The sequence below is a fragment of the Sinocyclocheilus grahami genome, unplaced genomic scaffold (assembly GCF_001515645.1).
Source record: "Sinocyclocheilus grahami isolate Dianchi unplaced genomic scaffold, SAMN03320097.WGS_v1.1 scaffold664.1, whole genome shotgun sequence".
In the NCBI taxonomy this organism is placed as follows: Eukaryota; Metazoa; Chordata; class Actinopteri; order Cypriniformes; family Cyprinidae; genus Sinocyclocheilus; species Sinocyclocheilus grahami.
This window is the reverse complement of record NW_015505843.1, coordinates 558,134-570,501: the sequence shown is the minus strand read 5'-3', so window position 1 is coordinate 570,501 and position 12,368 is coordinate 558,134. Positions and strand designations below refer to the sequence as shown.

The 12,368-nt window shown below is 36.8% G+C and overlaps 1 protein-coding gene across 1 annotated transcript in view; it reads left to right on the top strand.

Moving 5' to 3' along the window:
• Window positions 1–228: 228 nt before the first annotated feature.
• The window catches only part of LOC107558882 (FYVE, RhoGEF and PH domain-containing protein 5-like), a 42,852-nt gene continuing 30,712 nt past the window's right edge, over window positions 229–12,368 (top strand). Inside the window, exons 1-5 of the mRNA XM_016242576.1 lie at window positions 229–238; window positions 381–558; window positions 8,886–9,003; window positions 11,192–11,250; window positions 11,725–11,755. Coding sequence (XP_016098062.1) covers window positions 229–238; window positions 381–558; window positions 8,886–9,003; window positions 11,192–11,250; window positions 11,725–11,755 — 396 coding nt within the window. The remainder of the gene's footprint in view (window positions 239–380; window positions 559–8,885; window positions 9,004–11,191; window positions 11,251–11,724; window positions 11,756–12,368) is intronic.

The window sequence follows — 12,368 nt, the reverse complement described above, 5'->3', positions numbered from 1 at the left end:
GCGCGCGGGTCTGAAGAGACCTGCTGCAACAGTCGCTAATAAAACTGATATTTTTTGGAAGCACGCCGTCGAATAAGTGATGAAGTGTTTATTGCTTGCCTCTCAGGCTTTATGACAAATGTCATTGGAGTAAGTTCACGGCACCTCTGGATATATACTGTTGCTTCGGCAGAATATCAAGGAATAATGTGGAAATATATCAGATGCCATGGTGGATGACATCCGACAATGAACGTAGGTATGAAACCAACTAATTCAGAGTTAACTTTTCAGTACTGTTAAATGATGTGACTTAATAGTCAACAGCCAGTTCTGTCCGCAGTATTACAGGGTCTTTTTTAAATGCATACATTATAGTGAAAAACATTTGTTTGACTCAGACTATGAAAATATCCAGATTCCACATGGACGACCTACTCGGGCAGTCACTATTACAGAGTTCTTCGATGACCAAAATCGGACAACAGCACCTTCCAATGAGAACGACGGCTATGTGGACATGAATAGCTTTGCAGGAATAGAAAACAAACCCGCCACTCAAGAGCAAGACCCTGAAAGGTATGGTCAGGTTTTTAAAAACATACTTTAAAATGAATTTTTTTTCCACATTGTAAAAAGTAATTGTAAAAAGGATAAAAGGGATCTGAATATATTAGGAAGACTTATTTCTGTTTAAATCATCAGTCTGTAGCATAAGATTGTCTACAGAATTATATTTTGAATGCTGAAACCCCTTCCTCTGCACACAATGGCAGTACCATCACCCAAGTCTGGAGGAAGTGCTGGCCAAAACAATGTTAACAGGAAATTAGGCAAGTGCTTGGCCACTTTGATAGCTCAGCTTGCACCTCTCTCTGTCTCAGAACACTTTCTGTAATCTTCCTGGCTGAATAAACAAGACAAAGTATTACAGAGATTCTAGACTATATCGTGAAATACTGGCGAGCTTGGTGCACATACAAAGTGATATTGCTTTTATGCAACAGTTCTATCCAAAAGTTAATAGTAAACAACTCAACATTTCAGACGCATTATGGCACAGTTGTGTTTCCAATCAAAAATAGTTGCAAACAAAGCAAAAGCAAGATCAACTGGCTGGAAAGCCACTAACTGTTGTATAAAGTAGTGTTATAATGATGCAAGCTGACTTGCCAAACACTGTCACTTAAGCTGTAGGTGCTGTGTTGTGCATGTGGTAGTGGAGCAGCCTGTGGTGTTGAGTTTCATGGGTTAGAAAGACGGACTATGCTTGTAGGGTAGCTTATCTGATTTTCCCATTTGCAGGATTTGATGGTACATTTGTTGGAGTACCCTATCTGTGTGAGAAAGAATTCAATGCAATTGTTCAGTGATACAAATAGTATTGGAAAAACATGGATGAAACATTAGGGCTATTTTTCACTTTTTTTGCAATGCTCTCACAGCCTGATGCAGCTGAGTGGAGGGGAATAGATGAGAAAACCAATAAGAGATTTCTGTCCTCTGGGTGAGCATTTTAGTAGCATGTAGTGTTATTAAGCCAAATTCCCCAAGTGTGTTTCTTTTATTGGGCTTTTGGGAGATTTGAGGATTTACAGAGGTTTAAAGACAGATGACTTTCTGACCTTCTTTTGAGTGTATGACCCTCTCTACTCTCACTTTACCACCCTAGAGTCATCATTAGAAACCTCTGCTCGATTACCTCCAGTGTAGTCAAAGACCCTGACTTTTGCAATTGGCCTCTGGCTAGCTTTTTAATCAGATTTTCAGAGAAACACAAGGGAAATGTCCAGAATTGCTTATATTGTTGTTAGTCTTTCCATTGTTTATCACTCATTCTGTATAGTCTTTTGGGTAAAAAGGTATTTTTCATAATTTTATTCAGAATGGGAAGAAATCACATTTTTATTGACTCTGAAAAAAATGTGTATGTAAATGCAACTCACTTGACTTCATATATTCACATTCTTTAGATTTAAATTTGATAGATTATGCATACATTAGTCATTATAAATTTACTTTCCTAAAATAAAGCTCAGTACAGATTTCAGGCTTTCATGCTAAATAAAATCCATTGCTAGAAGTAAAATGAAGTGATAGCTTGATATAAAAATATCACAATAATAATAGAATTCATAGGATTAGGTTTTCCCATGGAAAATTACCAGGTATTTATGGTTAAAATTCACACTTGGTGTGAATGTTCATAATATCCTTTACATAACCATACATTGTTTTTAGCTTTTCCCAGTAAATTGTTATTGACTTATTTTTGAGTGCTGAGGAAAGCGTGAATACTTGCTGCATTTGGGTGTTAGTCTTGGACACAGTGTTAATGTGGCACACTTTTGAGCATCCTCCATTATTCAGAAGATAATATGGGAGCCAGGGAGCTTTTTTCTGGTGACATTATTGACTCATTGTGTTTGCTGTGCAATCTAACAGCATTGCATGTTTGCAAATGGGCCTATGTGTCTGCACCATTAGTTGCTTTGTGTCCCAAGAGAATCCTCCGTCACTGCTGATGTTCTGTCTGTTTTCGTTTGTCATATTTTGAATGCTTGCAGAGAAAAATTGACATTGCCACTTTGGTGGATGGAGACACAACGACAGGAAGGTGATTGATTGCAGGTGCATAAAAAAATATATTTTTTTCATGCCTAAGCCAATTAGAGTGTAACACTTGGCCCTATCGGCAGAGGCTACACAGTTTAAAAATGAATTGTTTAAAGGGGTCATATGATGCGATTTCAAGTTTTCCTTTCTCTTTGGAGTGTTACAAGCTGTTCGTGAATAGATAAGATCCCTAAAGTTGCAAAGACTAAAGTCACAAACCCAAAGAGATATTCTTTATAAAAGTTAAGACTCGTCCACGCCCCTTAAAACGCCTTGTTTAAACACGCCCCACATGTCTATGTCACTGTGTGGGAAGATTTGCATAACACCGCCCAAATGTTCACGCAAAGAAAGAAGGCATAACTTTGATTCTCGCTGTAGTATTGTTGCCGCCGCCGCCATGTCGTGGAGACACTGTGTGTTTCGTTGTGTAAGCAAAACTACTTTGTTTGGGCTTCCAAAAGAGGGCACAACTAGAAATCAGTGGTTAAGTTGTATTTACAACACTGTTCCAGAACAGTTCAAACCAAATATTCAGATGTGTGCAACACATTTTACGGAGGATGAGGACGATTTCCTGGGAGAGTTGCCTACAGTGCCGGTGTTCTGACAAATAATGCTGACTCACAGCTTGTAAGTACGTTTTCATATTTAAAGGATTTGCCACTGATGATTCAAACGCGAGTTTTGAGCAGTGTAGAGTAGCGCTTGTTGTTTGTCGTTTCTCCGATCACAAATGCAGATTTGTTTCAATTGTTTCAGAGTGTGTCAATGGATTTATGTTTACGCAGCTCTATACGCAACGCAACATGTAAAAAGACAGTATAAGTCATTATAATCTGTAATTATGTCCCCACTGGATGCTACAAATGCCTTGTTTATAATGGGTTTTAATGTTTATGTCTCGTCGCTCCGGCCGGACAGGGCATCACAATATGGTAAGGGGCGTAACATTTCCGTCACACGCTTGAGGTATTCAGCCCACAACGCAATGGAAAGCTGGCCAATCAGAGCACACCTAGCTTTTCAGAATGATGAACTTTGTAAACATCTACACGTTTCAGAAAGGCGGGGCATAGAGGAGAAACAATAATGTACAGTATGTGGAACATAATGTGTTTTTTTAACCTTAAACCGCATAAACACATTTCATTACACCAAATACACAAAGTAATGTTCTTTTTTTTAGCAATGTCGTATGACCCCTTTAAAAATTTTAAAACAAACAGACATAAAACAACAGAATTGTAGTTACACAAAACATTGACACAGAACTAAAACAACACGGTACATATCCAGAATATCCATATCCTGATTGCTTACTGACAGGTAGATTCTTAGTTCTTAAAGACAAACACACACATCTTTAAGAGGAGTTAAATGGACAAGGAAACATGTAAAACCTATTAAAACTCTGATTCCCAAATATACAGTTATATACAGAGTGGTAAAACATGTCCCTTATGTGGCATTGTCACAAGACAAACAGGTTACACTTTATTTTAAGGTGTCCTTGTAACAGTGTAATTATACATTTAAGTACTGAGTAATATTAATTAACTACATGTACTTACTATATGGTTAGGTTAGGATTAGGGTTTGGTGTAGGGTTACTTGCATGTAATTATGCATAATTAATTGTTATTATAGTAGTAAGTACATGTAACGTGTAACAGGGACACCTTAAAATAAAGTTTTACCGAGAAATATTTTGTACTCATTGCTGACCCCAAAGGACAGAGGGTAGTGTGAGGGAATGACTGTGGAAAGATGTGAAAGTCCTTCAGCATAATAGTGGGCTGTTTATAGTTATAAATAGCATCTATCGTGTTTAATATTGACTATCAAACCCCCTATATTATCAAATATTTGTCTTTTCATATTCTTATTAATCATTATTTTGAAAAGTATTCATATAGAATTTAATAATCAGAATTTAATCTATAATAATCATGAAATATCTGTTTCAGTTAATGTTATTGTTCATGCATGTATTTAGAAACTGCCGGTTGTCTAGACATCTCTGCACCTATATATTAAATTGGTTCTTCATTTTCATGGCACTTATAATAGTATATTATTATTATTATTATGAATATTATGCAATTGTTATAGAATAAGAAAATGACAACAAACAGCAAACATAGCATCAAATATAAAAAAGAGGAAAAGAGTTTGAGATACTAAGAAATATAGTTTGAAACATACTACCAGATAATTGAGAGAAAAGAAACACATCTGTTCTGAATGACTTTTGCATTTAGATGCTCACAAAGTTGGGTGTGGGTCTGACCTGGTCTGGTCCGTTCCAAGTTGGGCCTGGTGCCCAGGGCTCTCAGGTCATTGCCAGGTTATCCCAAGAGAGGACGCACCCAGCCAATGAGCCTCCACACTGCTGTTTACAGGAAATGCAGGACAAGGGCGAGGGGACAGGGTCAGTGGGATGGGGTGGAGACAGGCAATACCGATCTCCCAGACTCCCCTGCGACCCAAACAACAAGGCGAGGTGTGGCAGTCAGGAAAGCAAGGCTACCACAAAGATGTTGTTGTTGTCATTGTTCCCAGCTTTCTCCATGTCTTTTCTAATATTGACAGTAAAGGCAGGGGCCAGTATTTGATTTGAATAATATTTTCAATGTAAATATGTACACATATTTGTCAGAAAGCAGATCATCTGAACTGAATGTAATGATTTTAAAAGCCATATTTAACATAAAAGATCAATTAAATGGGTTTCAGATGACTAGATAAACAAGAATCCCATTTAGAAATTAAATTAGACCCTTTTTGATCTGTTCTGAATCTTAGACCCACCAGACTAAAACCAAGCAGGAATATGCATCTCTCGGTTCAGCTAACACGTGCTGCTCGTCACTCTCTCCTCATCTGCATTCTAATACGTTTTGTTAAATGAAGTCTGGTAATGAAGTCATCTCAGCGATGCTTATCTTCTATAATAGCACTATTACACAGATTCAGACAGAGAAACACTGGGGTTTCTAATGTATATTTTATTATCAAGAGTTTAAATCAATTGAATTACATGTAACAAGCCTCAGGAAAGCGTCAGGCAGTAGGACATATAGGTGTGTTATAGGAAATCATTGCAGTCTCTCTGTAATTTTCTGCAGTAAATTTAGCTCATGGGTACCTTAAAGCAAACAGCTTAGAGAAGTACTTTGCGCCATAATTGCTTCTCATAAATGGTAATGTTGAAGAGTCAGGGGGATTGTGTAAATTGTCACTTTTGGCAGATGGAGAGATTATGTAGGATTGATGCACATTTTTACACAAACTTTTTAGAAGTTTCCAATGCCTTTTTTGTTTGTTAAATTTGTATTTTTTTTACTTTTTTATGTTATACTGTTTCTTTGTAATATTTATTTATATTATATTGTTTTATGTATTTTTTATTTGACTATTTTTATATATTAGATTATTTTGTTGTAGTATTTTATTGTTGTGTTGTGACTAGGCCTGGGCGATAAAACAGTATCGATATTTATCGACGGTACATCCTCTTCGATAACAACATAAAAACATTTCGATATGGCGCACGCTATAGGCACGTGCTATGAGTGACGCAGACCGCACACACAAACTCGAAAACATGCTGAATTGAGTGCTGTGCCTGCCTGTGATGAGGAGATTGTGAATAAATAAAATGAATATTAGTTGAATTTAAAATAAACATTTGCATTTGAATGCAAAAATAGTAACATCAAATGTTAGAAGTGTGTCAGAGAGCGTCGTTAGTGGAGCGCGAGATGCGGTGATCATGATGTAAGTGACATTGTTGTATTTTAATGTTTTATAAGTCTAGCCCACAAGACGCGCAATTGCTGCGTTATTCATTCAAAATATTAGAGAAATATAGTAGCTCAATGCGTAGAAGATCTTGATTAGGTTAAAACCCGAAACCAAGCCATTCACACAGATCACATATTCAGCACATTTTTTAGACGGACAAATATGACTGCTGCTCTCACGTCTCACACAAGAGATGTATAAAAAGTCATGCAAAGTTAAAACAGTTTAAACTTTTAGAAAACGCGTCACGAATTTGTGGAGGTTTATTCCGTTTCACTGCGTCTCATATGTTTTTAAAGGCAATCTGTGTGATGGGCGATTCGGCTCCTTGTATTAAGCAATGCATAAATACATTATGCTGTTTTGTTCATAATTGTTTATGCAATTTACGAAATTATGTTTGATTATATGAGTTAATTTAGACGTAATGCACATTTTTATTTTTATAGACAGTTATTTCCTTTGCGTTGGCAATTTAATGCGCTGCATTATTTTGTTCATTACGCCCTCCTGTGGCCTCGGGAGACAAGCCAAAAGTTTCCTTCAGACCTGTTTAATCTGCATATAATACATTAGAAATTTGTTTACATTTTATTTTGTGTTTGACTGTTCAAACAAAAAATATTAGTTGTTTGTCTCAATAAATTGGGTTAATTTAAAAATACAGTGGTTAAATTTAAAAGGTTTTTTCTATTGCTCTTTGTTTTAAAAAAAGGTTATAAAAAATTTCAATAATTATTGATACCGAACGATATGAAACATTATATCGTTGATACATTTTTTAGCTATATCTCCCAGCCCTAGTTGTGACAATCCCTTCTGCACAATGCAAAAGACGTAAATCAAATACCAGTATGTAATTGTAACGGGGCTGACGAGACGTGAGACGTGTGGATCCATCTGCAAGCTTTATTTAAAGAGACGTGGTATAACAGGCAGGGTCGAACAATGGCAAACAGGTATATGGCGGGCAAAAACACAAGAATAGTCCTAGGGCTAGCGTAGGTCACCGATCAGCAGACAGAATCACAGGGGCAAGACGAGAGGGAGAAATCCAGGAAAACAGGCAAAGATCAGATACCGCAGAAACAGGCAAGGCAAAACAAGGAAATCACGGAGACTCGGAAAGGGGTACAGGCTAAACAATACTCAGCAGAGAAAGGTGGTTAGAGTGGGTGTTATATAGTGAATGAGGTGATTAGAAACAGCTGTGTGCAATGAGTGCAATCAGGGCAGTGTGCAAATTGTGCAAAGAATGATGGGATATGTAGTCCGGGGTGCTATGCAACAGTTTGTGTAGTGCGAGAGTCAATGTAATGGAAAGGGTGACCTCTGGTGGTGAATAAACGGAAGTCCATGGACCGAATTCGTGACAGTAATACAGATGTGTTAATAATTATATCTCAGTTTTATTTGATCCTGTAAAACTACATATGGGCAATTTCAGTTTGAATTCATTTGAAATGTGTTTGAGATGAAAGAATCAGCTTGTTTTGTCTTATGCTAACTCTCGTTCCGCTTTCACTGAAAATGGAGTCCTCAGCTGGTGAGATCACTGAAGATTGTAGTGATGTCCTTCCAGAAGGCTCCTATATGCTTCATCTGGGGCCTCTAAACGAACTGTCACCTTAGCTCTCCCAGTTCAGCTGGCTATGAGCAATTTCCACTTCCAACTCCAGACATTTTGTGTGTGCAGTGCACAGTATCCTTGAGTAGTATGACACGCAGCTGGGCACCTCTAAATCTTTTGTACTTTTGTTTTTTAACGCAAAAGTCAGAAGAGTTGCTTGCTAATGCCTTTAGATAAGTATAAGAGCATCTTCATTATGTGCATATTTGCATATCCTTGGAATTGTTTTTTTTTTTTCTCGGTTTAAGTGCTCACCACAGGATCACCAAGCCAGCCCTTCATGCCCAACCGTAAATGTCCTCGCAATCTGGCCCCAGCCATCCGTGTTACTACTGTAAGGAGAAGTGGGGGATGAATTCTCACCAGGTCTTGTTTAAATGAAGAGGGGGAATTTGTTGCATGGCTGGACACCAAAGTGCCCTCTAATACAAAACATTGTGTTTTGAGACGATTTGTTCCATTGTTTTTGATATGGAGAGATTGACTGATTTGTGATTTTTGCCACATGCAGCATTCTTATCGTAACTGTTTAGTTTCTCCTCTGGGCTCTATTAGTTACAGCTGGGGTAGTGGACTTTGTAGAGATTAAATATAAATTTACACATTATTTTTAGCCTTGGATAAAGGCTGAAAACTAAACACAGCTCATTAAAGTTTCTGTGCATGTATGGCTTGCATGGAATCTAGAGAAGAGACTCATAAACCATAAAAATTGTGTGAAATTTGCTTAACTTTGGGTCAAAATCCAGCGTTAAGTTTTCTGTGAAAGCCTGTGAATACTACAGTTACTAACCCATAGTGATGATCATAGTGCATTTAACATTTCTTTCATGTTTTTATCCATTCACAGTGCCTACACTGAGTCATTCCCTGTTTGTCCTGTGTCTGGCACTGTGTCCAATGAGGAAGACCATGGACGCACATCTGAGGAAGAGGATGGTTGTGGAGACCACTGCCATGAACGACAGGTCAGTTATCAATTTTATATTATCTATTGCAAATATTCTAATGTCAGTGCTTGCAAAAGTAAGATGTTTCTTGTAAGAAATTCTGCATTAAATTTGTTATAAAAGATGTTATTTTAAATAAATGCTGTTCTTTTGAAATTTCTATTCATCAAACAATCATGAAAAAGATTAAGCAGCACAACTGTTTTCAGCATTGATAATAAGAAATGGGGGGGTTTTTTCAGTGTAAAATCAGCATATTAGAATAATTTCTGAATGATAATGTGACACTGAAGACTGGAGTAATGAAAATTCAGCTTTGCGATCACAGGAAAAACAATGCATTTTAAAATATATTAAACTAGAAAAGTGAAATTTTAATAAAATTTCACAATGTTACTGTTTTTACTGTCATTTTAATCAAATAAATGCAGCCTCAATGAGCAGAACATAATAAAAAATAAAAATAAAAACATTTTTATCAACCCCCAAAAAAGTGTATTATAAAGAATTTTGAAATTCAAGGTCTGAGAGACTGCAGAAAATTATTTCTGAATTATTTCAGTTAAACATACTTTAGCATTTATTTTTTCAAGAATCATTTACAATACAGTACTTACAGTACAGTACTTTTAAAACCTAATACAATATAAATATATAATAAAATGATATAATAAAAAAATGTATAAACAAAAATCTGTTTTCACAGTATAAATGGATCTTTATACTTTAACCTATTTAACTTTTAAGAAGACTTCAAATCATCATTTTTGTGGGTCACTGATAAGAAAAACTCAAACCGCTGTATTACCAGAGTAATGACAGCTTTGCATGCTAAAGTAGATAAAAACAAGGACCCTCCCTGTTGAACTGGAATTCCTTGTGTGTGCCATTTTTGTGAGATCCAGGTTCATACGTCTCCTGGCAGTCGGTTCAGTGCTGGAGTGAGAGGCGGACCCCGCCCCTTTCCTCTGCCACTGTAATATCAGCCAGGGCCCCGGCCTTGTGACGCCTGCTTCGTTGTTTTCTTCGTCTTTAAAAAGAAAAGAATATCTGGGAGTAACCTACCCCAGCCTCATTTCAGCACAGCGACAAGCTGGAAAAAAGCCAGCTGCACTGTAATTGGTTTTATAATGGATTTTTACATGCATTAAAGTGACCCTAGCACAGATATTAAAGACTTTTTAAAAATCTAAACATGAATATGTAATACACAGTATTAGCAGTGAAGTACCAGTCATGCAGTCATTTTCTCCTAAACACGGCCATTCAGTAGTAACACTTGTGTTCAGACAGCTGTGATTAGCTTGCAAATCAATGGTGGATTTGTGCTTGCCATGAACACAGCGTCTCATCCATAATGCATCTGTGCTTAAAGTGGCACGGCCAGGAAAGCTTTCCCATTTGCGTTGTGCTTTAATGAAATAATCAGTCTTCTTTTGACAGGATTGTATGAGAAATTAGATCAGCACATCAATTCCCCTCTCACTCTGTCCTCATCTGTATATCTATCAATATTTTTATTAGTGTTGTTTATCGATTAAAAAAATTAGCTAATTAATTGCTAATTTTTCTGAATCCCATCTAACCCCACCTAACATTAAAGTTTTTAAATATACTTTTATGACATTGCATGCTCGTAGTTTAATTTTCAATATGAAATGATATACAGTGTGCCTCCGCAATTGAAGAGCACGTGCTACGAGCACAGTATAATGGCTGACAGGACAGGAAAAATTGTTTTTACTGACATATGGCCTGACAACATCTCACCTGACCACGGTTCACTGTTGTTCTACTGAAGCTTCCTCGTCACCTGTACCTTTTCCGTGCTCGTTTGACTAGTGCCTAGCGCTAAGGCGAAGTTGGAGTGCACGTCTGAAAGTCTCCCGATTGATGTTTTCGTAAAGATGTACTGTGTCTAAATAACCGCAATTTAAAAGAAAAAAGAGACAGAAGCAGCCATTGTGAGTAGTGTGGCCAACCCTAGCTCCGCCCTGCGTTAAATGCATTAAATATTTTTAATGTGTTAAACTGAACAAATTAATTGCATGCGTTAACGTGCTAATTTTGACAGCACTAATTTTTATACATATCATCTATATATTTCTCTTTACCATGTGCTGTAACTGAACTATGTGTACTTGAACTCTTTAAACACTGGGTTTTTTCATTTATCTCTCATGGCTTTCTTTTCTGTCACTCGCAGATTGATGGTCGATCCAGAGCCTACTATGTTGCCAAAGACCTGATGGACTCAGAAAGAGAGTGAGTGTTTGTCTCTGTCTGGATTTAAACGCATTCCAAGTACAGTCCAATTGTTTTTCATGTGATGTCCTTTGAGGATCTTCTTTATCCAGGCTCTGTCCACATCTTTATCACTGTCTATTCTTATTCACTCAACAGCTCCTCTGATACTCAAACTGACAGCCTATTACTGGACTGTCTGCCTTAAGATATTGCATTTCAGCAGTGACTCAATGAGTCATTAAGTGTGTACAGTACATTTATTAAATGTGATCCAGTATCTAAGCAAGCCTGCTTTTTCCGTAAGCCCTTCAAATGTATTTATGTATCTCAACTGGCTTCATAAATTGGCTGTCGAAATGTTGGGATCACTTGGATGATCAGCGATATATCTGCTTGACAGAATTGGACAGATGGTTTTGTTCAAGTCAAATAATTTATTGTTTTTTTATTTTTCTACTAACAGTAATATCATCTCTTTTCAATAATCCACAGACATGTGAAGGCTCTGAAGATTCTTCAGGAGGTATGAAATTTTTTTATATATATATAGTATAATACAGTGGCATGCGGTGGTGTTTTAAAATGAGGAGGCAGTTATATATACTGTGTGTGTGTGTGTATATATATATATATATATATATATATATATATAAAATTCATGCCCTTGTTACACTTAATGTTTACACTAAGTGCAAATGGCTATAGATTCTATTTACACCTAGCAGGATTTTCTGCTATTTATACTACTTATTGCAGATAGTGGCAATTATCTGCACCTCAGTATTGTAGTACATTATAAAACAGTATGCAATAATAACAATAACAATGACGTGATATCTGATTTGAAAAAGTAGATTTTTTTTTGGGCAAATTCGAACCCTGGTCAATCGCGTCAAAAACGACTTCAACGCATACTTTACCATCTGCGCTACTGGAGTTGTTATTAGACGATAGTCTTTTGTAATGCTTTGTAATCACACGTTGATGGGCGGAGTTAGTGTAAATAGCCTCTGCCAACAAGGTGGGCTATTTGCACTTGTAAATAGACACTCGGTTTTTTATTTGAGAACTGATGTTCAGCTGTTCTTTTTAATAGTCAACTTATTTTCGGGTCATCGTCATAAAAGCCCTGTAAA